Source organism: Pollicipes pollicipes, unplaced genomic scaffold (genome assembly GCF_011947565.3).
Source record: "Pollicipes pollicipes isolate AB1234 unplaced genomic scaffold, Ppol_2.1 Scaffold_4881;HRSCAF=5763_pilon_pilon_pilon, whole genome shotgun sequence".
Classification (NCBI taxonomy): domain Eukaryota; kingdom Metazoa; phylum Arthropoda; class Thecostraca; order Pollicipedomorpha; family Pollicipedidae; genus Pollicipes; species Pollicipes pollicipes.
In genome coordinates, this window is record NW_023596576.1 from 57,688,728 (window position 1) to 57,716,269 (window position 27,542).

The 27,542-nt window shown below is 60.7% G+C and overlaps 1 protein-coding gene across 4 annotated transcripts; it reads right to left on the reverse strand.

The window, feature by feature from the left end:
• On the reverse strand, window positions 1-27,542 carry LOC119099948 (uncharacterized). Of its 4 annotated transcripts, XM_037223049.1 has the most exons (7): window positions 27,046-27,534; window positions 7,433-7,493; window positions 3,723-3,975; window positions 2,057-2,247; window positions 1,408-1,668; window positions 823-952; window positions 1-361 (listed from the first exon to the last, which is right to left on the reverse strand). In XM_037223049.1, exons 1-7 carry the CDS (start codon window positions 27,341-27,343, stop codon window positions 263-265), a joined length of 1,293 nt encoding a protein of 430 aa, XP_037078944.1. In that variant the 5' UTR covers window positions 27,344-27,534; the 3' UTR covers window positions 1-262. The 4 variants fall into 4 exon arrangements, with proteins under 4 accessions (XP_037078944.1, XP_037078947.1, XP_037078945.1 ...); XM_037223052.1 differs by lacking the exons at window positions 7,433-7,493; window positions 27,046-27,534 and adding an exon at window positions 6,198-6,391; XM_037223050.1 differs by lacking the exon at window positions 1-361 and having other exon boundaries at window positions 905-1,025; window positions 27,046-27,542.

The window sequence follows — 27,542 nt, forward strand, 5'->3', positions numbered from 1 at the left end:
CAACTGTCGGGCCGCGCTCGGTCCCACCGTCGGGCTGCGCTCGGTCCCACCGTCGGGCCGCGCTAGGTCCCACCGTCGGGCCGTGCTCGGTTCCTCCGTCGGGCCGCAGAGGCCGCGGCGCCCGCGCCGGCCCCGCGGCCAGTCACACCGTGCCACGGCGGCGCCACGCGCAGGCACCTCCGTGCAGACGACCGCGCGGTAGCCAGCATTAGCTCTAGAGGCGCGCCGCTGGCCAACCCACACGCGGGGCCCCGTCCAGCCATCAACTGTTGGCACGGAGTTCCTTGATGTGCTGGCAGAGGCCCTTGGCGGGCTGAAAGAGGCACACTCCGGCCCAGGCGGCCAGCGCCTTGTCGTGCGACTGGAAGAGGAGGCGTGCCGTTAGCGGCCGGAAACATTGAGATCACACCAGTGACAATCGCGTGCAGACAGATCGGGGCACAGATACCCTCGTTGATGCACCTGTAGGAGGCTGTAGCCTGTATCGACGAACGACGCATGTCGACTACGGGAGGACGACTGATAGGAAAGGGATTTCTGGGCTCCCAGTCCAGCATCGGGAGATTGGTGAGCACGGGCGGACTACGAGCTCGCAACTCAGCGGCCATTCGAATGGACATCACGGCAAGCAGCAAGAGGTTGCAGTCCCCACGGACCTACGCATAGCCTAGACGCGCCAACCAGACCGTGACCAAAGCTTTTAACGCACCCTTGGCGTTTCCATAAGCAGAATAATCGTACTTAACCATTGCTACTAATTCATTGCCACCTCGAGGCTGGACAACGTATTCGTGTCTGCCTGCACGGAAAGGCGCGGCTCACCTTGGTGAGGTCGCGGTCCCAGGTGGCGCCACATTTGCCGCTGCACTCTGGACAGGGACGGTGCAGGGGATAGCCGCCGCACTCATTGCAGTCCAGCGACGCCTCCTCGTTGCGCCAGCTCACGCCACATCTGAAGGTGGATGCCAGGTCAGATCAGGCGTGTTTCCGGCGACCTCTGGTGATGCGCCAGCTCCCGGACGGCCCTGGCACGAAGCGGCGCAGGTCACAGATGGTTCTGATGCACGGGCGCTGGGCTGGGATGGCCGAAAGTAAGATCTCGTATCGGCGGACGAGAGGTACAAGCTCGCAGGCCATCTCGGCGATAAAGAATGTGCCAAGCTAGACACATTTATGGTGAAAGTGGAAGAGCAAGTCGTGGGTACTCCTTGAGCTAGGCTTCAGCCAACAAAACAACTACGCTTGGCGGCATTCAGACATCTGACGGCAGCTTTATGAACAAGTGACACCTGCGTCACCGGCAACAGCAACAACAACAACAGCAACCGCAACCGCCCGCCCCCCCCCCCCCCCCCCCCCCCCCGCTCCGCGGTTGAGTGCAGCACAACGGGTTGCACCGGTACTCACGTGAGACAGTTGCTGTTGTAGTCCTTGAGATCCTCCAGCGTGAGCATTTTGCCGTACTCCTCGGTGAGGGTGCTGGGAGCGTGCTGGTCTCGCTCGTCCATGGCGGGCGGCGCGCAGAAGTGCAGACCCGAGCCGTAGCTGGAGGGCTCCGCGCCAGCGCCCACCGTGAACTGGATACCGGAGCCCACGCTCGACGGGGTGGCGGCGGCGCGCGCCGTGAAGTGGATCCCCGAGCGGAAGCTGGAGGCCGCCGACGAGCACCTGGCGGAAGGGGCGGGGCAAGTCAGCTCGATGGCGGCAGCGAGCCGGTGAGTGGGTGCAGTGTCGGCTCTGCGTGGGAATCCTCACGACGCTCTCCCGTCCCAGTGGTTACTGAAAGGTTGACGGGGCCGCCCACCAGAGACCGGCATTGATGCCCTCATACACCGACGTGCTTCAGCTGGCGCCCAGAGTGAATGGATTCGCATTCATCTAGGAGGGCACGTGGCGAGGACACGGCGTCCTGTTCAGCGTGAATGGTGCGGTTTTCACCTCCAGTCTATTCTGGGTGACGCCAGTGGCAGCTGTGATCCCGGAGACCCTTTCTTCTCACACGAGTGCAGGGTTCTCACACAAGAGCAGGGTTCCCACACGAGAGCAGGGTTCTCACCGGGTTTCCACGGTCAAGTGCGCGGCGCTGCGTTCGCAGCTAAGCCAGTCCTGGTCAGGGTAGTGCTCCTCGTCCTGGGGCTCGTCCTCCCAGTCGTCCAGATCGAGCTCGTCGCCCACGTAGCTGCTGCTAATGGTGGACACGTTGGTCAGGCTGCTGGCCGACGAGAGCGCGTCTTCGCCCAGAGACACCTGTCGGCGAGAGGGTGTATAACTGTCAGCCGCTGCTCGCTGCCTTCCATGGAGTGCCAGACGGCCGAAGGTGCAGCCAGACACGGCCGCCCCAGTGACGCGAGTGCATCTAGCAACGGCTTCAGTGGAAGGATCAATAACTCCGAACTGCTGCTGTCGGCCTTCGTGCCTTCGTTAAAAGTTAAACTTCATTGGGGCCGGAAATAGGCTCCGAAGGTCCCGCTGTCGCGCGTTGTTTTAGGGGCCGGGGTCTGGAAACTCAAACTGCCGCAGCAAGTTATGGAGGGTCCCTGCGGTGATGAAACCACATAAACGCCGTAGCAGTAAGGGAGCAACGAGGAGCGGGCAGCGAGGGCTCAGTGGCTGGAGCCTTGGTCTCCCACATGGGAGAGCTCGGGTTCGGATCCCGGCTGCGCCACACTTCTGGACGCTCATACTGTCACCGCATTGGAGTTGTCAGCACATCGATGGCAGTATGAGACGCCGCAAGCATGGAAACACTTCATGCCGGGCCAGACCATGGCCCAACACGCACAGGAGGCGGGCTGTCCAAGCAGTCGGGCGGGACCCAGAAGCGCGTGGTCCATTCCGGGCACTTGACCCAGATCAACAACACGACAGACAGTACATTCGTAGAGAAGCCATCCGACCAACCACAAGGTATCGACACCGGCGTTAAGTGGGCACTCTTGGGTGCAGCTGAAGCGGGCTTCCGTGACTGACACGGAGACCTCCGCAGCCAAACCTCAGTGGCCACGCCCTAGTCCGATTTTAAAGCGCCCAGCAGCAAATTACAATCACACCCTGGCAGAAGACCCACACTCGTACGCCAAACACAGCGTGGCGGCGGCCCACTCGCTTCCTTGTTGTGCCACGTTCGTGCCAAAGCAACTCGCTTCAAGGGCTGACGGGCTGGCACCAACAACGAATACAAACATCGGATTTTGCCCGGCACTGCGACGTCCAGCTATCGCGTTTCCCGTCGAATGGCGCAGCGCCGCTCAGATGGGAGCCCGGTGTTTGCACGCCAGAGGGCGGGGTTCAGCATCGTACGCGGCCGGGCGCGGCAAACAGCCACGGCCTTATCTGAGGACAGTGGAATGCGACGAGCGCAGTGCGCACATCCCGGGGCCCAGAGCGACGCCCGCGGCATTCCGCCAGCGCGGCATGCGTGGAGCACCAGACCGACCCCAAACAAGCGCGAGGGAGCGCGCGATGGCGGCGCCTTTCGGGGCTCCAACATGTGAGCCTTTGGCCAGGGACACCGAGACGAGCCCGGGCGATGCAAACTCTTACAACAACGGTGGATGCCGCCTGCAGCGCGCCGCGGCTGCCCCCAGCTCCCCAGCTCTGCCTCAAGCACCCCCCCCCCCCCCCCCGCCCCGTCCGACGCCGCCGTCGGCGGCCAGGAGCGGCGGCTCGCACCGCTCGCGGCGGCGGCGGTGGCGGAGGCCGTGGCGGAGGCGGCGGCGTACCTCGGGCGTGGAATGCACGTCACGCAGGGGCGGCTGGCGGCGGCCGCGGGCCGGCGAAGGCCACGGGCTGTCTGCCGGCTTGGCGGCGCCCGTGCGGCCCGGCGTCGAGCGGCTGTGCTGCAGCCGGTGCCGGTGCAGGTAACGGCGCAGCAGCAGGCTGCGGCGGTCGGGCGGCGCCGGCGAGCGCTCCTCCAGCGGCGACGAATCCGACCGGTTCAGGCTGTCGAAGAACCGGCGCACGCGGAAGATGGCGCTGCAACGGCGGAGGAGACGAAGCGTTAGCTGATGGGAGAGCGGGACGACGGCGGGGAACAAGCGGCGGCGGCGCGGGGTCGCCGTTCGCAGGATCGGTCGGGGCTGGGTCTCCACCGGGCGGGACAGGGGGCCAGATCGTGCGCTGGGACCGGCCGCCTCGGAGGCATCGTCACGCTCCTCGCGGGTTGTGGCACACGCGGTCAGCCATGCAAGAGTAGGAATGTCAGCGATGGGGAAAAAGGTAACAAAGAACTGGGGCAGGCAAGAGGTATGGCGCATTGACAAAGACATGAAACGATGTACAATAACAAGATTTAACGGACTAGTGGCTACTTTCTTTGACGATTTCCAGAACGTTGCGTGCACACCATGCTAACACGACGTCTTTCCACTTCGACCCAAAGTGACGAATCACAAAAAGACATTTCCGCCTTTCAAGAGCTGTCAGCACACGTAACTGTTGCCGCTCCTGTGGGCCATGACAGCCAACGGCATGCAGGCGCCAGCCAGCTTCGAAGCCGCGAACAGTGTCGACGCCGGGCAATCGTGAGACGCCACCGTGTTCCGACAGGGATTCCGAGAGTGGCAACGCGTTTCGCCACGAACGTGAGCGCAGACGAGAGGGTCTCGCCAGTGCTCGCGAGCGCGTGTTGGGGCCCGCCATGCACCGCGAGCGTATGGCTCCGTGTCCCGTCAGGAGCTACTCGACTTGCAACATGTTGTCCCCTGCATGGTGCCACCAGCGCGAGCGTCCAATTGGCCGTACGCCTGGGGCATAGCTTTCCCTCCTGCTGTGGTTCGTGAGAGCCGTTTCTGCACCTGCCAAGAACCGTGAGCGTACCTCGTCGAGGTTCGCCACGCACACAGCGGACGCTGAATAGTACGTGCGTACTGAATAACGCGTACGTTATGACGTACTCGTTACATTCGACAGGAGGCAGAGCTGGCTTCAGAATTACAAGAGCGTCGCTTACCCCCAGAACTGGACTTCTCGCCCACCAGCACCTCACGCGCTCCAAAAATTATCCGACCTAAGTGGTTCAATCTGCGATCCGCGCGTCTCACATATGATCTGGGCGGTGCTCGAGCGGCTCTGATAATGCACCTGAGTCATCGCACACCCAACGCGACGTCGAGCCGTCGGTGGTGGCTTCCACGCGCTGATCAGACCCATCACGGACACAGACAGGCGCTGCCAGTAGGATGACTTCTGCACATCAAAGGGACCGTGCTGACGGGGCGCGATCGAGTTTTTGAGGAATGGTGCCCGTTAAAGTGACATAAATCGATGACGACATCAAGAGAAATCAGCCGCATTTCTTGTGCCTGGCTTCAAACGCGCCGACAGCACGCCGCCAGAAATATCCGGTAGCCGCATCGTCCGCATCGGTAGTGGTAACGAGTCACCCGTGCAAACAACATCTGGAAACGTTCCCCCCACCGGCCGATTACGGCGAAGGTGTTGCACACAGGAGTTTCCTCGTGACGTAGGAGTTTCCTCGTGACGTAGGAGTTTCCTCGTGACGTAGGAGTTTCCTCGTGACGTCACATTCCCGTCTGGAGGCGCCCGGACACCCCCGAATTCGCGGCACCCGCCGGCCCGCATGGCTCCCGCCGGCACCAGGCATCACGAGCGACCGGGTCCTTCCGACCGCGAGAGCCTCCCACCGGCCGTCTGTGACGTCAGTGTCGCGTCGCGCGCGACTGCGCAGCGACAGCCAAAGCGCAGATCGGCTCGTGGGTTCCGGGAAGCGTCGGCGGGCGAGAGGTCGGCGAGGGCCTGGCGGGCCGATCAGCCGGTACGCGGCGCCCACCGCTGCGGCGCGGCGCCGGTGATTGCGTCAGCCGCCGCGCCCGGTCGACAGGAGGGGAGGGGCGAGGCGTCTGCGCAGCCGGGCGAGCATGGACCGTGCGTGGCGGTGTGCGCCGGTGCGTCGGGGCTGGGCGGAAGCCCGCGACTGTGTTCACGGTGAGCGGGCGGCCCGGCGCGCCCAGGGCGGCGCGCGAGGGAATATCTGGAGTCTGGGGTCTGAGATTCCGTGGCGGCGCGAGAGGGAATATCTGGAGTCTGGGGTCTGGGATTCCGTTGACGGCAAGCAGGCGTCTTTCTGATTGAGCGCGAGGGATCTCAGGAACTGTACCGGCTCCCTGACCGCCGATCCTCCTCCTCCCCCCCCCCCCGCGGCGCCCGCCACCCCAGCGGGCAGCGGGTTCGCTCACCACTCCAGGTCGACGGACGCCTTGCGCCTGGCCCGCTCGAACGCCGGTGACGGCGGCTCCTCCGACATGGTCATGGCGGTGCGGCCGGCCGCGTCGCCCCTCACGTCACGTTCCGCTCCCAGCGCGCGCTCGGTGCCCGTTCCGCGCCACACTCCGACGCTGTCTGCTCTGTCGCTTGGCTCTGCGACGGCGGCACGCACCGCGCTGCGACTGCCTGCGGCGCTCGCTCCGGCTCCACTGGCCGGTCAGCCAGGCGGCCGGCCGCCTAGCTGCCGGCGTGACGCAAGCGATGACGCGTGGGGGGAGGGGCGCCCCGTCGGCGGGCAGCGCCGCGGCCGTGCGGAATCGCCGCCGCCGCGCAGGTAAAATTGCCGGCCAGACATCCCTGCGTAGCTGGTGAGGTCAGGGGGGTCGCGGCCCGCGTCAGCTTCAGACCGAGGTCACGTGACCGGCCGAGTCACGGTGATCGACGTGATGGTCGGTATGCAGATCAGCCGACAGTTCAGGGCTCAGCCCCGTATAAATAGAGTGGGAACTGCGCCCACGCCGCGCAGCGCCCCTCCTCCTCCTCCCCTCCCCGCATTCATAAGGACGCCGTGGCGCTGTTCTGAATGGGTCGTCGGTTAGGTGGCTCGTGGCGACGCAGAACGGGCGAGGTCAGTGCGGATTAAGTCGATCCGCAGACGACAATGGAGGATTAATGTCGCGATCAAAGTGCGCTGCTGTGTGGAGTGGGGTTAGGCGCTTGTTAGTGATGCCATCCACACGTCCAGAGACGCAGGGCACCGCCTCCACGCGCTGGTCTTGGAAGACACACCGTCAAACGACCTCGAGTGGCCACCATAGACAAGAAATCATCTGAAGGGATGTTCACCAGAGCCTGCCGCGTACGGAATGTCACGATACTTCAATCAATTACAGGGATCATTAGCGCGGGAATTCCAGCCCACGAGACGTATTCCGACACTCCAGCAGCCGTTGGTTGGCTACTCCATGCCCCGACGGAGGGTCCGTAGTACTCTGGTCCCGGGGGGGTGGGGGGAGGAGGAGAATACCCCGTAAGCATCCCGGTCCCGAGAGAGAAAGACAGGAGAACCTCACCGGCCCTCCAGTCCCGGGAAGAGAGAAGAACCCCCCCACAGACACCCAGGCCCAGGAAGGAGGCCCACGGACATTCCAATTTGGCGTCGTCGCGGCGACCACGCGGACTGACCTCCAAACCGTTGGCCACTCACCTGTTGGCTGGATTCGGAACTCCTCGGGCACTCCCCAGCAAGCCAAATTCCGATCGGTAATCTGAAGCAAACGAAACAAACAGTAGTGCCGGGAAGCCTCGGAGTGGGAGGGCCGTTTATTTTCACAGACGTCATGGATGGGATCCGTATTACGCGCTGGACAATTGTTGATATGCTGAGACGAAGTGGCTGACTAAATCGCTGGCTCACACTATTTTCACTGTGAGTGACACGTCACTGAATCCTTGCCACCGCCGAGTTCCAAATAGTTACGCACTAGAATCACAAATTGTATGGCCGATCAGCCGGGCGGCCGGCCACCTAGCTGCCGGCGTGACGCAAGCGATGACGCGTGGGGGGAGGGGCGCCACACAATCAAATAAACGTCGGGAGAAGGTTTCAGCATCGCTCGGCTTATCGCCTTGATCATGACAATGTCAGAGCTTGCAGCTGTCGCTCGCTCGCCGTGCCCGACAGGCCGAGGCCCACGCGCTCTTGCCACACACGCATGGGCTCTCCGATCGTCGTCCCGCTTTCTCTCCGTTGCTGCTACGAACGCCCTCTCGTTTGTCGCGGCGCACCAGGCAGCGGACCACATGTCCGGTTACTTCACCGATACGCGCGACAGGTAACAGAAACACTTCTCAGAGCATCTTGTAAATATATATGGCAGGCGGATGCATATGAGATTGTGAGCAGGCGGACAAGTTCAGATATTGTTACGTACTGCCATGTCTGTGGTGTGTGGAGAGGGAATGTTCAACACGACCTGATTGATGTCGTGATCGGATATTTATCGTTGCACACCTCATGTACGTTCAAAATCATCCATTCAAACGTCCTAGCTTCCATCACCACATGATCACTGTTGAAGCCCTAGATAACATACGTCTTTGATGGTTCGAGTCTACATTTTGCCATATCTTATGAGCATTTGTCATGAACGAATGAAAACCACATTTCTGTGCTATTCTAGCGTACACAGCATCGCGCACTGCACACATCGCGGCCCCCACACCACAGCACCCCACATACGCTGTCTGTCTGTCTGTCTGTCTGTCTGTCTGTCTGTCTGTTTCTCCAGAGTCGCTCAGAGCCCTGCCCCGTCGCGCAGCGCCGCGGCCTCATCGCTGTGCGGGGGTCTGTGCTGTACGCGTTCAGTCCGGACCTTTCAGGGACCGGACGCATGGGCGTCCGAACTTTTACAGAAATACCAATATGGACGTGCGACAATCACCCAAAACTTGTTTTCCTGCAGAAGTAGGCCAGAAGGAGTGGCCGGCGGACGCGACCGACTGCTGCGCCATCGGCGGACGCTGCGCCACCGGCGGACGCGACCGCCTGCTGCGCCACCGGCGGACGCGACCGACTGCTGCGCCACCGGCGGACGCGACCGACTGCTGCGCCACCGGCGGACGCGATTGACTGCTGCGCCACCGGCTTCCGCGAGGCCGTTTCGACGCAGGCACCGAGAAGCGCATCACCATGCGGTACGACTGCCCGCTTCGGCCGCTCACGCGGGAGCGGAGCCGAGAAAAATGACATTTGTTTGGGCCCGAGTCCACCGGTCCCCGTTTTCTGTCCCTTTAAGTCGCGTGGTTTGCTGTCGCCAGAATCAAGTTCGAAGCCACGACCCATCCCGTGCCACTTGAGACGCTGACCATTCTTCCCGAAATATGCGTTGCCAGTGTGGAAGGAACTTTTCTGTGTCAGTGACAGTGACAGACAGTCTTCGTCACCCCAAATCACGCGTCCACGGCTGGCGGGAACGGCCACGGGTTCAGTCACCAACGCGCCCAACACGTCATCAACGACCGTCGTGGCGACGGCGGCGCCGCCAAACAAGTGACGAAAGCGGCGCGCCGCTTACGCAGCGGCGTCAGCGCGGCGCGCCACCCTTGCCGCAATCGATCAAAACCGGCGCGGCCGGGGTCCGGACGTCAGCGGCGGACACCGCCCCAGGGGGCGCCCGGGCCAAGCAGCCGAGCTGGCTTCGAGCGCGGCCGCGATCGCGCTCCAGCCGCGAACTGCCTACGAGCCGCAGCTAGCTGGTGGTCTGCGGCACCAGCCGACCGCCGGCCGTCAGCCCGGCCGACTCGTTCGGTGACCGGTTGAGGCAGGGCCATCAGCAGCCAATGGCGCCGGCTGCGTGACCGAGCGCCGATCTTTCGCGAGGCCGTTCAGGGACGGCCCCTCGCTAGGTGCGGCCGCATGGCTTCCCCAAATAAGGCGACGGCTAGCTGGCGAGTTTGGTGGCATTTTCCTCCTTCCGGCCTGGGGCGCGCCGTCAGGTCCAGGAAAGGCAGCAGGATCGCGCCTCTGTCCTCCTCTGTGTCGGCGATCGTATCTCCCTGAGCCGCCGCCCGCTGGCTAGTTGCACCTGCGGTGCCCGACTCCGCGGGGACATCACGAACCGCACCGGGTCAGGCACGGCGGTGACAGCGGCCGAGGGGCACGTGCCACGCCAGTGCGGCAAACAACCGCCCAGCCGACCCGGCGGCATATCGCCGCGCGCTCGCGGCGAGACACCTGGTCCCGCACGTCACCTGCCGGCCGGTGTACGTCACCAATGGACGTCACTTATGCACGTCATCAGCGCATGTCGCCAGGGCTCCTCACTAATGCCCGTCACCAGTGCTCGTAACTAGAGCACGTCACTATGCACGTCACAAATGCACGTCACCAATGCACGTCACTAATGCACGTCACCAGTGCATGTCACCAGTGCACGTCACCAGTGCATGTCGCGGTAACGACGGCTGTGACCTGTGCAGCGGGACGCGGGATCACGTACCCCGTCAGAGAACGCCAGAGAACGCGGGGTCACGCACCACAGGCGCCGGCTTCGGTCCCCGCCCGATGGTGGCGCACGGCTGTCGGCGGTGCCCGCCCGCCCAGGCGTGCTCGCTGACGCCGCCACGGGCGGTGGCCGGGTGCCGGCCGGGCGCCGGCCGGGCGCCCCCAGTGGGTCGAACCCAGACGATACGGCCAGTGGGCACGGCAGGCCCGTCTGGACGCCGATGACGTCACTGGCCCGACGGAAAGCGGACAGCCTGTGACACGGCTCGGTCTGCCGTGTAGCAGACCATGCGCGACAGGCGGTGTGGGACCGTCCAGTGTGAAATTCGGTAAAAAGCATCTTGTCACAGTGACCGGATAGGCAGCGCGTGGCAGGGTTGCATGGTCTGCAGTCGGGAAACCGTCATGGCTGACCGCCTGCAGAGACCTTTGAGCAGGAGGATTCGCCCGGGTATCATCGGAAACCGAATTGCATAAACAGGATCCTGGATTCTGATGAAAAGTAAAGCTCACGTGCCACTGCCTCGCAAGCGGTTAGTTTCCCAGCTGGGCCTTCGCTGCTGCATGCACGGCTTTCATACTTTAACTGCGCACGACCTCGTTCGTCGCTAGACATTGCTCGCAGTGGCCATTCAAAAAACCTTATGAAAGCCAACGCTACTTCAGACAAGCCCAGATGTGCACCGTACGTACTAACCGAACCAGGACAGGTGGGGCGGTCTGAAGAGGAGAGACCGTCGGGAGCAAACTACGTCTGCCGTGCTTGGGAATGGAACAGGACGACCTTGTCTTGAGCAGACGTGGAGGCAAGCATGAAACGAACAGGCGAAGAAACTGCAGAACATGCTATCAGCTGACCGCAATGTTAAGTGGCCTGTTTACAGCACTGCGGGGCAGCCCCTGACGAATGCTCGCATGGAAACTACGCGACACATCGTCTCGGGGCGGAGCGTTATCGCAAACGCTGCCTGGCGAAGCTAACCAGACGATGAGTCATGCACGCGCGGCCCCGCGCGGCTCCCGACACTGCCAAATGGGTGTGGACGCGCGAGTCCAACTCAGCACTTCCACGAGACAGCGAATCACGGCTGGCGAGTCATGCGATCAGCGCCCGCGCACGTGCAGCACGCAGAGCGAACTGGACCAGGCCGGACGCCGTGACCCGCATTATGACGCGTACCGGCGTGAACAGAAGCGTCCTCTGCTGGCCTCCACACATGGCGGCTCGCAGTGATTTAGAAGAGCAAAAGGCGGAACACTTGCAGCGAGGACAGATCGCACTCACTTGTGCTGCGACGCAAAGCGTGTCACACGCCGCAGCACAGCCTCTGCGCGGACACAATGAACACAAACCGGCAGCCGCTTTTGAAGTCGGGTCGTGACCTCAAAGGTCGCAGCACGCCGACCTCACCAGAGATGACACGGCACCCCTGGCCGGCCAAAACGCACGCAAGCCCACCAGCTGGCGCCAGCGGAGGTCGGGGAGGGGCAACGTCGCAAAAAGCCGAGCCAAGCTCGACGGACGGCTGGGGCGGCCGGTGGGAGCGTGCTCAGCGGACAGCAGCCGGAGCTGTACGGGACAGGGCGGCGGGGCGGGGGAGTACCGTACCGTTCTCGCGAGATGCAGCTGCGGGGGTGCAGCGTGCTGGCGCTGCCAAAGCCTGAGTCGCAGACGACGCGCACCACCCTCCGCCGCCTTCCAGAACGCCAGGATCGATACGCGACGGTCGCGGCGCGCGCCGGCCGCGCAGTGACGTCAGCAAACACCTGGTGACGTCAGCGGTGGCGTCGCCTATTCTCGGTCGACAAAGCAGCTTCCGGCCACGCCGCGGGTCGCCGCCGCCAAGGTCGCGGCGCCGGCGGCGCTATCGTGACCTTGACCGGGTCGCGGCGTGGGGGCGCGGCGCAGGCGGCCGGCCCAGCTGCGTCTGCCGTTTGCAGACGCAGCTGCGGCCGCGCCCGCGCGCCGGGCAGCCCGGCTGTTCGTGGGTGTGAAGGTTACGCCGGCTGGCAGCCACGGTCACTGAGGTCGGCCCCTGTGCAGCGTGCCACGGCTCAGAATAGCCAGTCGGTTCATGGGGTGTCGGACTCGGTCCTGACGCGCATCAGGCTGTGTCTGTCTGCCGCTGGTGTGTTTGCTTAACCCAGCACTAATGCCAATGCCGCCGCTCCAATATTCCAGATATGCAGCTTGGACAGGAAACGCTGTTTCAAAGGTCAGACGGCTCTTCATACGCTCCGACACGTACCTAGACTCACGGCCACGACAGACGTTACCTCTTGGCCAGCTGCGTGATGGCACGGCAGGGAAGAATGGCGAATTGCGTCGAAAAGCATGAGTTGACATACGTTGAGGCTATCACTTAAACATTACAAACAGCCAAACATAAAAATACAACAAAAATATCAAACCTAGATGACTCATTAAGTGCCCTTGCACAGAATTTTGTGGACAGCAGCCGTCTACAATGGTCCAACAGCGTCCTACCGCACCATATCGGCAAGTGTCTTAACCTCTCCACCCAGCTGCAGCCCAGAGATCTCAGTGCTGGACCGGTGCCCATTCGGTGCCGCACGCCAGTCACGATAGGTGTGCAGAAGTCTGTGAACTTTCTGCCCGATCTTATTTCCACTGTCGACGCTCGACATCGAAGTACGACGTAGATGCAGGGTAAGACGCTAGAAAATGCAACAAAAAAAGCACGGGTAAGCTCGTGAAGATATCGTCAGAAAGATTGCGGCCACGCTCATCAGGGAGAATACTTCGCCGAACGGACAGACGTTAAACAGTCAGAATAAACAACATGAGCCGTAGAGAGCATCCGAAACTACACTTAGAGAGAGCTAGCCCGAGTTTCGCAAAGGCGGCTCCCATCCGTTGACGAATTTACATGTGGGTCTCCTCTGAACATAATCGAATCCCTCCTGGTCTTTTGAAAGGCCTCGCCGAACTGCAGACACGCGGGGCGTTCTGGGCATATTCTGCAGAACGTACAGGATGCGTCCAGTTCTTCAAAAGTGGCCTTATAGTGTATACGAAAAGGTCCTGATTGCGTTGCATGTCATAGGCCGTGGGTTCCTGGAGCTATGCGCTGTGCAGAGGATGCATCATGCAAGGGGGAAAATTTATGTTCCAAAAAGAAAGCTGCTTCATGCGAAAACGAAGCCTGCAGAACCGGTACGGTATCGGGAGGTTCTCCCTCCAACCTGAGCACTGAGCAAGGCCCCTCAGTTTCACTGAAGTCCGATCCACTATAAAGAAGGGCCGCTAGTCTACATGGGGGCACACAAGCCTAATGGAGTTCTCGGAGGGCACGAGAGGAACCCAAAATATACCTTACATAGGCTACCTGATATGTGAGGAATATTTCTAAAACCGGAGAGGTAGGGAAGAGGAGGGCAACGTGGGCGTATCGAGCTTTGCATGTCGTTAAAACAACACATCACGGATGTGACAGTTTGTTTTTATATTATACCTTGACACTGTCTTACTCGATTGTTTTCTTATCAATATGTAACATGCAACATGCGAAAAAATTAGGTTAATAATATTGTATGTCAGATATGTACTGTCGGCATACGTCAAAAACGGACCCCGATTGCTTCGGTTTTTTGCAATGATATAACGACTTGCACACGGCTCTACACGTTCAGGTGTTTTCCCTCCTGCAGGGGAAGATGGGACATTTGCGATGACGCGATAGTCACAATATGAGGATGGCGAAATGCAATGAAGTCGGCACGGGCCCCCGTCGAATCGTCCAAATCGACATTCCCTGTTCCTTTCCCACAGCAGATGTACTGTTTCCAAGACAGCGGCCATGTCGCCAAAAGTAATTCCACCGCTAGAGGCGCTGGGCTGGAATACCAGGCACATTGAAATACAGCTGCTTCCCTCCGCACACGCCCCGAGACACTATACAACAGTTGGCTGCCGGAATCAACTTGTAAACATGTCGAAGCCAAGAAACGAATTTCTCCTCGACAAACGGAATCTTGGAAGAGGTAGTTCCAAAATAGCGGCAAGATGGTGCTGAAGAGTCATCCCGCCGTTCTTGACGTCAGCGTGCCCGCAGCACGTGAGCGAAAAGCCGCTCTTCGCCATGTTTGACTCGCGACAAGCATCTTTGCTTGATTCCACAAACAACAGCCCGATCACTCGTCGCTATAAACGGCATCACATCAAGGTCCCATCAATGGACGTGCATGTACCTTGATTTATACGTTGTTGTGGTACAACAATCCGATTACACCCCGCGGTCCTCACACAAAATATCAACGTCGATTTACCGAAGGACAGCAATCAATTTAGCCTTTCGGCGCACGATATTCGGAAATCTGGTAGCAATCAACACAAACATCCGTAAGATGCCCTAGCAGATAACCAGACGCCGCGTTTCTCGTTCTGCGCCAGGTCTCCGTATGTCAAGGCCCCTTACCCCTCAGCAGGCATGCCAGAACTCTGCAGTAGTTCTCGTGTCTGAAAAATGGCCCCCGAGCCCGCTGATAGGATCAGAGTACACCGAATCCTCAAACAGGACGCCAATCTCAAAGGTTAGGCGACATGTTAGGAATTGTCTGTTAAGACACCTGAGAGCGACTGAGAACGTCTGTGCTCCCACGTTACGCGCCGAGGCGGCGCGAGGCCGCGCTCCATATCGACCCCGGGGCGACGCCGCGAGCAGAGCCCGGTGTTCGGGCGGTGCAAGCAGCCAGGCTGCAAACCCGCGGTCCTGCCCCAGGGCCTGAGGGACGTGTTCACCCGTCGCTCAGCGCGCCCGCGTGGGACGACCGGGGCACAGCCCGCGCTCCACGGCGTAAACCCGCTCCCGCGTTTCGCTGGGGCGCCAGCGCGACCCCCGAAGCGGGCGGTCAAACGCGGCGCAAAATCGCGTCCTCGTCGCTCAAGCCACGAGCGTTGCCGAGCACATGACGCGTCGGGCGGCGACGTCACGGATTGCGGAGTGACGGCATGCGACTTTGGGTGACGTTCGCGCCGACGAGTGACGTCACTGTGCAGAGTACATGGAGACCGCCGCGTCCGGGCCCAGCGCAGGGGCACGTGACCAGCGCCGAGGCCCGGCTGATGACCATGTGACCGGGGTGCGGTGAGGACGTCCCAGCCCGCGGGCGACTCCAGCCAAGGTCAGCAGGGTCGTAAGCGCCGCAGCGACCCGTTGCGCCGATTCAAACGGCCGCTGCGTTCCGGGCGCGCACGCAGCGACCTCTGGCGGCGGACCCGCACCCGCGCGCGCCCGCAGCAGCCGTGCGCGCTGCTGACGGCCGCCTAGCTGCCGCCAAGTCCGTATGACGCCGTCGGCACCCGACCCGGACCTGCCCGACGCCGGCGCCAGTCGTCGCCCCGTGAGCCAGCGCCGCGAACGGCACCGGTCGACCGGCCGCGATAAGATCGCGGTGTTCCGCGACCACGCGCCGATCGCCGGCCAGCCGCGAAGCGCTGATCGGCGCCATCCCTCACCCACTCGCTGGCGCCACAACCCTCCCCCTCCCCTCCCGGTGCCCCGCCGGCGCCGGGGCTGCAAGGACGGGCGCCGATCGGAGCGCGGCGGCGCATGCTGAGGCCGAGTCCCGGTCAAGGCGACACTATCGCCACCTATCGGCCGATCGGTCCGTGCTGCCGTCCGTCATCCTGGTCCGCTGGCCGTCATCCCGCGGTCTGTTGTGATTCGGGTCGCTGACGGCTTCGCTAGAACTCGCCAGCGGCAGCACCGACGGCCCGAAGACTTCTCAGCAATCGCGCATGTAAAGTGCTGCTGTTACGCAGAATGTCGGGGGCGCCAGGATGTCGAGTGATTATGCGGCCTCATCTGTAAGGGCTGCGGGCGTATCTCAGCGCAGCTACGACTTTCTACTGATCTTGCACAAAGGAGTTTACCGTTAGTTCTGTCAGACGCGATGAATTATACAGGACTAGTATCTCGAACTCAGTCCGCATGAATACAGCGGAGGCAAACTCCGCTGTGCACCAACTGACATTGAGCTCACCTTGAAACGACCCCGGCGTTATTTCTCAGAACCGCACACCGATCGACGGCAAACGGTAGCAGGGCAGCAAATCAAAGCGTCCACGCAAATATGTGCGACACCCAATGGCAATCGGTGAACTCGACGACGGCAAACACGTTTAAGGTTGATAGCAATACGCCGACGTTACGCCGCAGTTTACCGGGTGGCCGTTTTCAGGCATGTGAGCACGAAGAGCTGCGATAACTTCATCATCACATCCCTTATGCACCGCCCATCGCGTGACACGCCATCGCGTGGCCATTGCACAAACAAACTGACGTGCAAGCAAAACACGGCTGTGATGCCAGCCGTGCCTCACCATGTCAAAACCGTGCCAATGTCAGTGCAGCAGCTGTTTCTGTTGCGCACACGTAAGTCCAATGGAACGGCGCTGCGGGAAAATGGATTTACCCGCGGCGTTTGCTAGCGAGAGGCCCTGCAAAATTAAACCAAGATAAACATCACTGCGACATCTTTGCCTGCCCTCGACACAGCTGTTTGTGCGGAACATGATGTCCATAGCGGACATCGAACAAACTGAGGCAGCAGGCAGAAGACAGTGGATGAAAAAAGGCAATGCCAATAGAAACGCGACTTTTGAACGCGCCAGCCTACCACATCTGAACCCACAAGAACCAGCGGAATTTCGGCCGAGCTGAAGGCCAGACTTAGCGGGAATGTGGGTCAAAAATATTAGCAAATAAAATGATGTGTAAATAATATCGCATCACTTGTAACACTTTCCGAAAATTGAAATGCCTTGCACTACACTTGACGATGACGCGATTACATTACAATACACAATACAAAATGCGATGCGAGTCATACTTTCACTTGCGTCGCATGGGCTCTAGTGGCAGATAGCCGTGGGATGACCTGTGTACAAATGAAGCTCTAGCAAACCAGCACAAATTGAATAATTTTGTGAAAACATCTCGCCGTAAAAGTAAAGACTAACAGCCCAAATTTCCACAGCTTAGCCTGATTTCATTGAGCAGTGGTCAGGTGGTTCATTCATAAAGACACAGAAACCTACTGCGCCTGGCTGCGAATGTGGGGATGACGCGAATGTGATTTTCTTACGTCATACACCAACCACACGTCAGAATCAATGTAAATGATTCACGATGGCCCAGGAGATGTGTTAATTGCCTTTCCCTGGCCTCCCTCACTCGTCAATACAGCCCGCAGCTACTTGTGTATCACGTCGCAGCTGTCGTCGAAAATCTGAATAGCAGTCATGCAGCCTTTGCCTATTTATGCATATGTTTTGCATGCGTACATAAGACCAGACCACACAAATTTGTGACCATTACGTAAGGGTAGAATGTGCCGTAGGCAAGGGGCTCTTACGTGCGGCACATTTCACCCTTACTGCGACTGTTATCAATTTTAAACATATCTGTCCTCTTAAAGACATTTGTTCTGTTTGCTTCAACAGTATTTTCCAATATCTGTATCTGTGCACAGGCCTGTGTCAAAAATGGCGGTTCAGCATACGATTTCAACCACACATTCCATATAGAGCCGAAAGTTAGTCAGCATGATAGGCGTGAATGGATGCCCCGGACACGCTTTGCTTTTTTTCTGCTCATATTAATGCCGCTTTAGTATTTAACAACGTCTCACGGTTTTCGTGACATTGGTAAATGTGAATGTCACTTAAATGGCACAAAGGGTGTTCTTGAGCGAAATTTTCTTCCCATCCTTGTCAAACGTATCACAAACGGCCGGGTGACGTTGTCCTGGAATAAAGCAAGGATGGCGGTAAGAGAGAAATATGGATAATTGCAAAGGTGTCAGGCGGTATTCGGTCAGTGCTGTTGTATGGTGTATCCACTTACGGATAGTAAATATCATATATAAGCCTGATTTTCTTTTTTGAATACGGATTGTTATATGGTGGCTGGTGAAGCACGTTTGAATGCTGTAAGGTAGACAGAGTATGGCTTGTGATCCTATACAGCATAATGAGCTGGGAAGACTTCCCACGATTCGGAATATCCAGCATAATCTGACTTGTCAGTGCTATGTCATCAGTTGGTGCAGGCGACTTTAGAAGACCTAGCCTATTGTCTACTTAGATGGGGTACAAGGGTGAAATTCCTCGTACATTTTCGTGAGGGGCCGTTATAAATTTCAACCTCTTCCTTCTCAGTTGTAGTTAGTAACTGGCACAACAGTGCTTAACACGTCATTTGGTACTAAATAAATTGTATAGTGCAGGTGCTTATATCACTTCTAAGCACATTCACTGGCATAGGGCAAGCAATGTTGGACGTTCGTCGAGATGACGCGATGCATGCAAATTTTACGTATATGTCCAAAAGTAAAGAAACAATACAAAATACGGATTGCACTTAACTTAACATTAACATCGGGTTAATGCATGGTGAGCCAATGGGCATAGAGGGCATTTGCGGGATACATCACTAGCGTGACCAGGGCGGGCTGGGCTGGGGGTTAGACATTATGGGAAGTTGCGCTTGTAGACCCTACCTTTTCTTGCCTCCCCTCCCTCCCTCCCTCCCTCCCTCCCTCCCTCCCTCCCTCCCTCCCTCCCTCGCCCCCCCCCCCCCCCACCACCACCACCATCACCGCCACTGCCACGCCACCGTGAGAGACGTTTTTTGTCTACAGCCCCGTATCACCATTCGATTTCAAAAGGCTTGATGGCGCAGTTACACAACGAACCGAATTGGTGTCGCTACGAGAAAACAAGCATATGTGAGAAAGGCTCACACTCTCCCAATCCGACGAGGCGAGGCGGGCGAGGCGCGTTCGAAGCCGATGAGGCGGGGCGAGGCGCGTTCGAAGCCGACGAGGCCAGGCGAGGCGCGTTCGAAGCCGACGAGGCGAGGCGAGGCGCGTTCGAGGCCCCGATCCGCCCGACGTCCGGCCGGCTCTCCAGACCCGCCGGTCCCAACACAACGCGTGTTCCAAACTCGACGCGCGTTTTGATGGCGGCCGCGGTGCCGGCCACCAGCTGGCGTCAACAGCTCAGCTGTTCCCGCCCGGCAGGAAGGCGTGCCGCTGTTGAGTAACCGATCCGGGTCAGTGGGTCGAGCCGGGCCGCCTGCCGGCCCCTGACGCAACGGCGCCGCAGCGGCGGTCCGACCGCACCGCTCGCCCGGCCATGGGCAGGCGGACGCGCAGGGAGGGAGCCACCGGCGGCGGCGGGAAACGGAGCTCCGCGGGGTCGGGGAGCGGGCTGCAGGAGGCCTGGGGCGGGGCTGCAGGAGGCCTGGGGCGGGGCTGCAGGAGGCCTGGGCCGGGGCTGCAGGAGGCCTGGAGCGGGGCTGCAGGAGGCCTGGAGTGGGGCTGCAGGGGGCCTGGGGCGGAACCGCAGGAGGCCTGGCCCCCGCACTGGGAGACGCCGAGGAGCAGGCCTGTTGAAGACTGGGGAGCAGAGCTAGCAAAGGCCGGAAGCAGGATCGGAGAAGGCGAAGAAGCCCAGCAGCAGGGCCGGGGAGGGCCAGGAGCGGAGCTGGAGAAGGCCAAAAAGCAGGGCCGAGGAAGGTTAGGAGGCGGGGTCGGAGAACGCCGGCGAGTAAAATTGGAACAGTTCGGGGAAAAAGTTCCCACCATCACGGAATGTCAGAAAAGAACGCGCAGCACGCTCGCTAAAGCTTAACGGAAGCGTCGCCAGACTTTTGCATGCGGGCCTCCTCGCTCAAAATAGCACCGCCCGCCACCCCGCCCGCCCTCTCTGGTCGCCGCCGCACGCCTCAGGCGATGAGTCCCACACGAACGACGGGCGGGTCACGGTCTCACCGGCAATGTCAGGCCAAGGTCAGGGGGAGCGGAAGGGAATTGGGGGCCAGACACGGCCTCCGCCCGTCACGAAAGCTGCAAGAACACCGCCTCCTCGGCCCTGGCAGGCTCAGGCGAGCTGAACCGCTCAGCACGGCAGGTCGGTGGTAAACGTTCACAGGGCTTCTGATGGGAGCTTACAGCGCTGGGGGCGTATCCATATCCAAGCAGATACAAGACATGCGGATATCCAGTACGTCGAGAGCAACGCATATCCTGCGACACTGACACTGTCGACATTGTCGAACAGCACAGAACCGAACATGGACAGGTACAGCGGAGATCGTGAGCGAGTGCTTCACTGTACCCATGCCGACCGGAGAAGGCCGGAAGCCCTCATATCGAAGGGTTATATCCGCTGGTCACGTCCAGCGCTCGTTTTCACATCTCCTCGGTCGAGGTAACCCTCTCATCTAATCAAGGCCGCCGTCTCCGCGCGGCAGCCGTCGGCCCTTTCTCCCGGCCGGGGCAGCGCGCCGCCTCCACACAAGCGGCGTCAGACTCTGCCGAACGTGACGCGGCCCTCTGGTCCCGCACCGATCGCCGCGGGGGCGGGTTGTGGCCGTCTGGTGCTGTTCGATGTTCGCTGAGACTGCTGCCGCACGACGGTGTCTACCGCGCGCTCGAGAGCACCGGTCAGAACTGGGCGTCCCAGTCGGCGGGAGTCTGGAACCATGGCCCTCAGCCTGGCTGCCATGTTCCTTTCCGAAGGCCGATGGCACTTCGCTCTTCAGAAGGTAGTACATGTTCCGCCACGCATGTCCTACGCGCTGAAACCACTCATTCGTTGTCACGCCGACCGCGAGCTTTACGCACATTGGGCCTCCTCTCTGCCTTTGAACGCGGCTGTCGACTCCCCCTGTGCTGCGATGCTGCACCCTTGGTGCACCGCTGGACACCCAGGCGACCGGCCCACTGCCGGGGGCGGCGGTCAAACCGTCGCCGGGTAGTGCCCCCCTGCGCTCTGTCTGTGCAGCGCCGGTGAACCCAGACGACTTCGGCCTGTCTGCAACACTAGCCGGCGGCTCAGGCGGAGATGCCGTCGTGAAGGGAGAACAGCTAAGCGGTCTGGCGCACCACGAACACCTGCTGGACGTGGCACAACACGCGTGCATCTGTGGCGAGCGCTTCAAACAGCAGAGCACCGTGTTACACAGGTGATGCAAGAACCAGTCCATGCTTTTTAGGCGCTAGAAAGGCGGCCAGCAATGACAACTGCTAATGCGCTTGAACTTTACCCGCCCTGTATGACTCAGCCCTCAGCTTACACTCCTCAACTCTGGGTTGCAGGGATTTACAGTATCTCTGTTATGAGTCCAAATGAACGCATAAATGTTTTCATGCCACCTGCAGGCATGCGGCATCTCACCCCGCAACAGAAGCGTTCATGAACGCAGGCTGTGAGGGCTGTGTATTCGTCTCCCTCGCATCTATTCGTCTCCCTCGCATCTATGTCTCCCTCGCATCTATGTCTCCCTCGCATCTATGTGCTTACAGACCGAACGATCACTTAAGAAAAAATATCAAAAGGGTTTTAAATTGACGAGGGCAGCGGGCTACAAGGCTTGATAGTGCTGGATGTGAATCAAGGAACACACACACACACACACACACACACACACACACACACACACACACACACACACACCACACACACACACACACACACACACACACACACACACACACACACACACACACACACACACACACACACACACACACACACACACACACACACACACACACACACACACACACACACACACACACACACACACACACACACACACACACACACACACACACACACACACACACACACACACACACACACACACACACACACACACACACACACACACACACACACCACACACACACACACACACACACACACACACACACACACACACACACACACACACACACACACACACACACACACACACACACACACACACACACACACACACACACACACACACACACACACACACACACACACACACACACACACACACACCACCACACACACACACAACACACACACACACACACAACACACAACACAGCACGCACACGCACGCACGCACGCACGCACGCACGCACGCACACACCGACAGCACCACACACACACACACACACACACACACACACAGCGCGTCACGTCTGAGATCGGCTGGTAGGGGTCCCGACCAGAGCCAGATTCAGGGTCGGGATCACGGGCGATGTCAGGATCACAATCCTGGATCACGATCATCAGAACCAGGATCAGAGCCAGTACCAAGAACAGAGGCAGGATCAGAGCCAGGATCAGGGCTAGAGGCAGGATCAGAGCCAGGACCGGAACCAGCACCAGCACCAGACCAAGCGGACGCGGTCGCCAGGCTCGGGCCGGACCGGCAAATGCGGGGACGGGGGACTCCCACGGAGTCTCCGGGGGGCGCGCGCCGCCGGCAGGCCGGCAGGCCGCCCGGAAGAGGCCCGGGCGGCCCGGACGCGATCGGCGGTGCCGGGTCGGATGCCGACAGCTGGCGAGCACACTTGTTTGTCAGACGACGCCGCCGGCCGATCGGCAGGGCGCCAACGTCGCTGGCGGCCCATCGCCGGCGCTCCGGACACCGGCCCCGCCCCGGACACCGGCCCCGCCCCGGACACCGGCCCCGCTCCGGATACCGGCTCCAGCCCCGGACAGCGGCCCCAGCCCGGCTCCGGACACTGGCTCCAGCCCCGGACACCGGCTCCAGCCCCGGACAGCGGCCCCAGCCCGGCTCCGGACGCCGGCCCCAGCCCCGGACACCGACCCCGCCCCGGACACCGGCCCCGGCCACAGACACCAGCCCCGGCCCCAGCCCCGGATAGCGGCCCCAGCCCGGCTCCGGACGCCGGCCCCAGTCCCGGACACTGGCTCCGATCCGGACCCCGGTCCCGCCCCGGACACCGGTCCCGGCCCCAGCCACCGGCCCCGGCCCCAGCCACCGGCCCCGGCCCCGGACAGCGGCCCCAGCCCGACTCCGGACGCCGGCCCCAGTCCCGGACACCGGCCCCGGTACGGCACGGCACGGCTGCAATGAGGCACGTCAGGGAGGCACATCAGCGGCACAGGGAGTCACGCGGCGTGCCGGCGATCATCGGGAGCAGGACAGCAACACAGGTGGGAGGCCGATCGCCGATCCGCCGATCGCACAGGCGGCTCATGGGCTTCGCCACAGGAGGTCGGGGAGGCAAGTCGCCCAGCTGCGCAGAATTAAACATGACGTCCGAATGTATTGCGGGGAGGAAAATGCTTAAAAACCTCAACCCCCCCCCCCCCCCGCCGCATCTTTGATCCGAGCCGAGCCGGCGAGAAACCTTAGCAGAACGTGACGGGACGTCATCACTCGTGATGGCTCGATGTCAGCCGACGATGGGACTTCATCAGCATGTCATGTCGTCAGCAGCTGACCGACATTTGTGACCGACTGCCAGACCATTCGACGTTTGGTACATATAGCCATTGGTTCCGACATAAGGGTTCATCAGCGATTGGTGGCAGATGTATGCTCCCACAGATCCTCATTTACGTGCACGGAATTGATGTTGATTGGCGTCACAAAGCGCACCAACAACATTTCTGATTATGATCTATTGCAAAAATTATCATCCAGATATTATCCGCTCCAGATAAGGTCTCATCATTTCCAAGCACCACTATCTGGGGTCGTATCGATTTCGGAGCGCAGAGAACAAGAGCTCTTGCCGGCGGCCGGAGGCGGCGCAGATTTCAGTAGCTCACTTTCCAAGATATTCGAAGCAAGCCGCCCATGCCATGTTTGCCATCGGGATGGCCAAGAGGGTCACCAAACACGAGCAGAACGCCGAGAGGCAATTCAAAGTTGTTCCGCGTGTCCGCTCCGCTTCATCATGCAGTGGACACGTTCCGGGATTTGCAGTACTGCGGCAGGCGCTGCTGCACCCGGGGATCTCGCTTCCTTGAAGGCGTCTTCTCCAGCAGGCTAATGAGAACGCCCACTCGCGTTTTCGCATGACGCGTTCGTCCTGGGAGCTGATTGGGGCAACAGCTGATTGAGCCGGCGTAACGACGCCCCCGATCGTGATAGCGCCGAGGCTTTGTTTATTTGGCGAGGCCGCGTCCGCGTGAAAGGTTAGGCCCGTTATAACACGGAACGCGATGACGCAAAATGCGTCGCGAAAATAACACGTCCGCAAACCGGACATCGCCGAGTTCCCAGTACCGTGAGCAAGATCAGCTCGCGGGAGGTGTCCCGTCGCGTCCGCCGCCACGTGGCGGGCGGACAGGAGCGAGGGGGAGGGGGACACGTCAGAGCGCTAATCGGGGCGCCATGCGAACAGGAGCCCCTCGGCGGCCGGCTGGCCGGCCGGGCGGCCCCGTGGCCGCGTCAGCCGGCGGAGAAAGTGGCACCGCAGCTGCACGGGCGCAACGGGCGAGGCGGTGGCACGTGTGATCCTGCGCCGACGCATCGGTCAGATCCTGCTCACCGAATCAGACCGCGTGAATCACGGCGGGATGTGACACGCCGCCGGCCGCCCCAGGGGTCGCTCTGGGGGCCGTGAGCGACCAGACGGTCAGGGTCGCCGTCTCTAAAAAGAACGGTCCGGGTGCGCCGCGTGCCATATGTGACAAGGTCTTTCTATCCGTGTGTCATGGACGGGCAGCGTCATCACGAGGTCCGGTAGGCCACGTGCGTCGCGAGCGGTCAGGGACGCCCTGTGGGACATAAGCGGTCCCGGCTTTCCGAGGATCAAAAACTGCTAAGAACAGCCTCCTGTATCAGGGATGGTGCGGAACACTCGGCAGTCGGAGGGCGGTCACAGGCGCACGTATGCTCTGATGGCGGTCAGAGGCGCCCGTGCACTCTGCTGTTGGCGGTCAGAGGCGCCCGTGTACTCTGTTGTCGGCAGTCAGAGGAACCCGTGTTCTCTGTTGTCGACGGCCGGAAGCGTCCATGTGCTCTGGTGTCGTCGGTCAGAGGCGCCCGTGTTCTCTGTTGTCGGCGGTCAGAGGCGCCCGTGTGCTATGCTGTTGACGGTCAGAGGCGCCCGTGTGCTATGCTGTTGACGGTTAGAGGCGTCCGTGTGCAAGAGTAGTCCGGGGAGCTCACGGATGCCAAGATCGGTCAGTTCTGGCACAGCAACGGTCGTTCATGCCGCTAACAGTCAGCAACGCCCCCGTGCCCATGTACGTCAGGGACGCTCCTGTGCGCCACGGGGGTGAGGAACACCATCGTGCCCATGTACGTCAGGGACGCTCCTGTGCGCCACGGGGGTGAGGGACATCATCGTGCCCATGAACGTCAGGGACGCTCCTGTGCGCCACGGGGGTGAGGGACATCCTCGTGCCCATGTACGTCAGGGACGCTACAGTGCGTTACGAGCGGCCAGGGACACCTCCGTGTCCCATACACGCCAGGGACGTCCCTGTGTGTCACAGGGGGCCAGAGCATCCCTGTGCGTCATGAACGGCTAGGAATAAGTTGTTTTGTATCAAAAGCGGTCAGGAACACCCCTGCGTGTCACGAACGGTCAGGGATACACGGCATTATGTCTTATAAACTGTCGGGAACAATATGTGCCGTGAAGAGCCAGGGACACTCGCGGGCGTCATGAGCGGTCAAAGATTCCCTTGAGTGTCTTGAGCGCTCTCGTGTCAGCAGCGACCAGGGGTCCCTCGTGGAAGACCAATGGTCACAGGAGGCCGAACATGTGCGACCCGGCCGAAAGAACGAGGCCAGGCCGAACACACGAGGCCCGGCGTTGCCTGTCGCCAAAGCTTCTGGCTCTGATCTGGACGGCTTAGACGGGAGCACGTGCATGTCATGTTCTCGTGCAGCCGGGGAACGGCGCGCCACGTGGCGTGAATGCATCGGTGCATCTGGGCGCCACAATGTCAAAGTGGCGCGATTAGTACGTAATCATGCATAATCGCCGAGAACAAGGGAAAAGCCCTGCCCACCATGGTCGGCCCCAGCTCCGGTGATGGGGGGGGGGGGGGGCAGCAGGCAATGTTCATGGGATGAACTCGACGCTGTATGGACACGAGGCATACCCGTCATCCGAACACGAATATCGCACGCTATCAGGAGAAAACCAGACCATTCGGACGGGCATTCAGATAGATTTGGGGCGCTGGCCTTCAGCGCTCGAGGGAAGGTATTCTACTGCAATCTTTGTGACGGGTCACTGGTCAACAAAGGGTACCTTTACTGACAGCCTGGCGGGACAGGCAAGGACAGCGCCAGAAAGAGCAGGCGGGGCAACGAGAACGCAGGGCCTCGGGGCGGAACAATGGCGGCAGACCGAGAAGGCCAGCGACGGCGACGACAGCTGTCGTTATGCAACACGGCACGGCCAAGCGGGTTACAAAATCACAAAAACGCCCGCTCGGTAGCTCAGTATAAATATAGATCCAGGACCAGCTCACAACAAAACACAGCAGCCGAATGACTGATTCGCGCTTCCTGCGATGGATCGCATCGCGGAATATATTTTTCGGGAGCATTAGGAGTCCGCGTGCGTTGTATATCGCCACGTAAGCATTCGAACATCGAAGTCCAGATAACCCCGATATAAAACCTGAGAAAATGGAGGCATACACCAGTATACGAGCATTCAACCTTCACAGCCTCCCCCCCCCCCCCCCCACACACACACAAAGACACACAGTTCAGCCGTGACCGTCGGAAATCCCGCCAACTGGCAACAACGGTTCCCAGGTGAGAGGCCGCGGCGTGGCGAGAACTAGGACCAGGCTAACCCGCTAGATGGCAGGAGTGCGGCAAGCGGACGCGGATGCATATCTGCCTTCTCGGACCGCTGCGAGGGTCGTGCCCTGCACCAATCCGACACCACTGCTGCACTCGCATGTCGCCCAGGTCTGATCGACAACTGATGACGCCGGCGGAGCGCGGGTGAGATCTAAGAATGAGCAGCAGGCAGGAGGCGACACTCACCGGGGATGGACTCTGCCGGCTGGGGCGCCACGAAGTCCGGGTCGTCCTTGTCGAACTGCACCATGTCCTCCTCGGCGGCCATCTGGGCGCGCAGCTGGCCCAGCCTGGCTCCGCGCTGGCGTCCCCAACTCGGCATAAGGCTCGGTGCGGCGCCGCGCTCGTGCGCTGGTGTGTCACTCCTGCGAGCTGGCACAGCCCACACGAGAGTCGGCGCGCGACTGGGCACCGGGCGCCGCTCTCGCCGCGGCCGCGCGCACGCTGCTGCCGTCTGAAGTCGCCAGCGCCGGCCCCGCCGCATAAAAACGCCGCGCCCACCGGTCGACTCGCCTTGCACCCGGGCAGTGAACCTTGAGCGCAGGGCAGCCGGCGGCGGGACGGCAAGGCTGGACTCGGCCGAGCGTCCCCTCGCTGCTGCCGGGGGTGTCTGCGGGCAGTCGGGCCGCGCTAGCCCCGCGTGGCCGCTCCCCGTCAGACACGGACGCCGCCGACCCGCGCCC

What these genes read in the sequence shown, in the direction of transcription:
- LOC119099948 (XM_037223049.1), bottom strand. Translation starts at nt 27,343, where the DNA reads ATGCGGCGGGGCCGGCGCTGGCGACTTCAGACGGCAGCAGCGTGCGCG. An exon ending in TACAACAGCAACTGTCTCAC is followed by an intron (nt 953 to 1,407) that starts GTGAGTACCGGT and finishes ATCCACCTTCAG; the next exon opens with ATGTGGCGTGAGCTGGCGCA. An exon ending in GGGACCGCGACCTCACCAAG is followed by an intron (nt 362 to 822) that starts GTGAGCCGCGCC and finishes CTCCTCTTCCAG; the next exon opens with TCGCACGACAAGGCGCTGGC.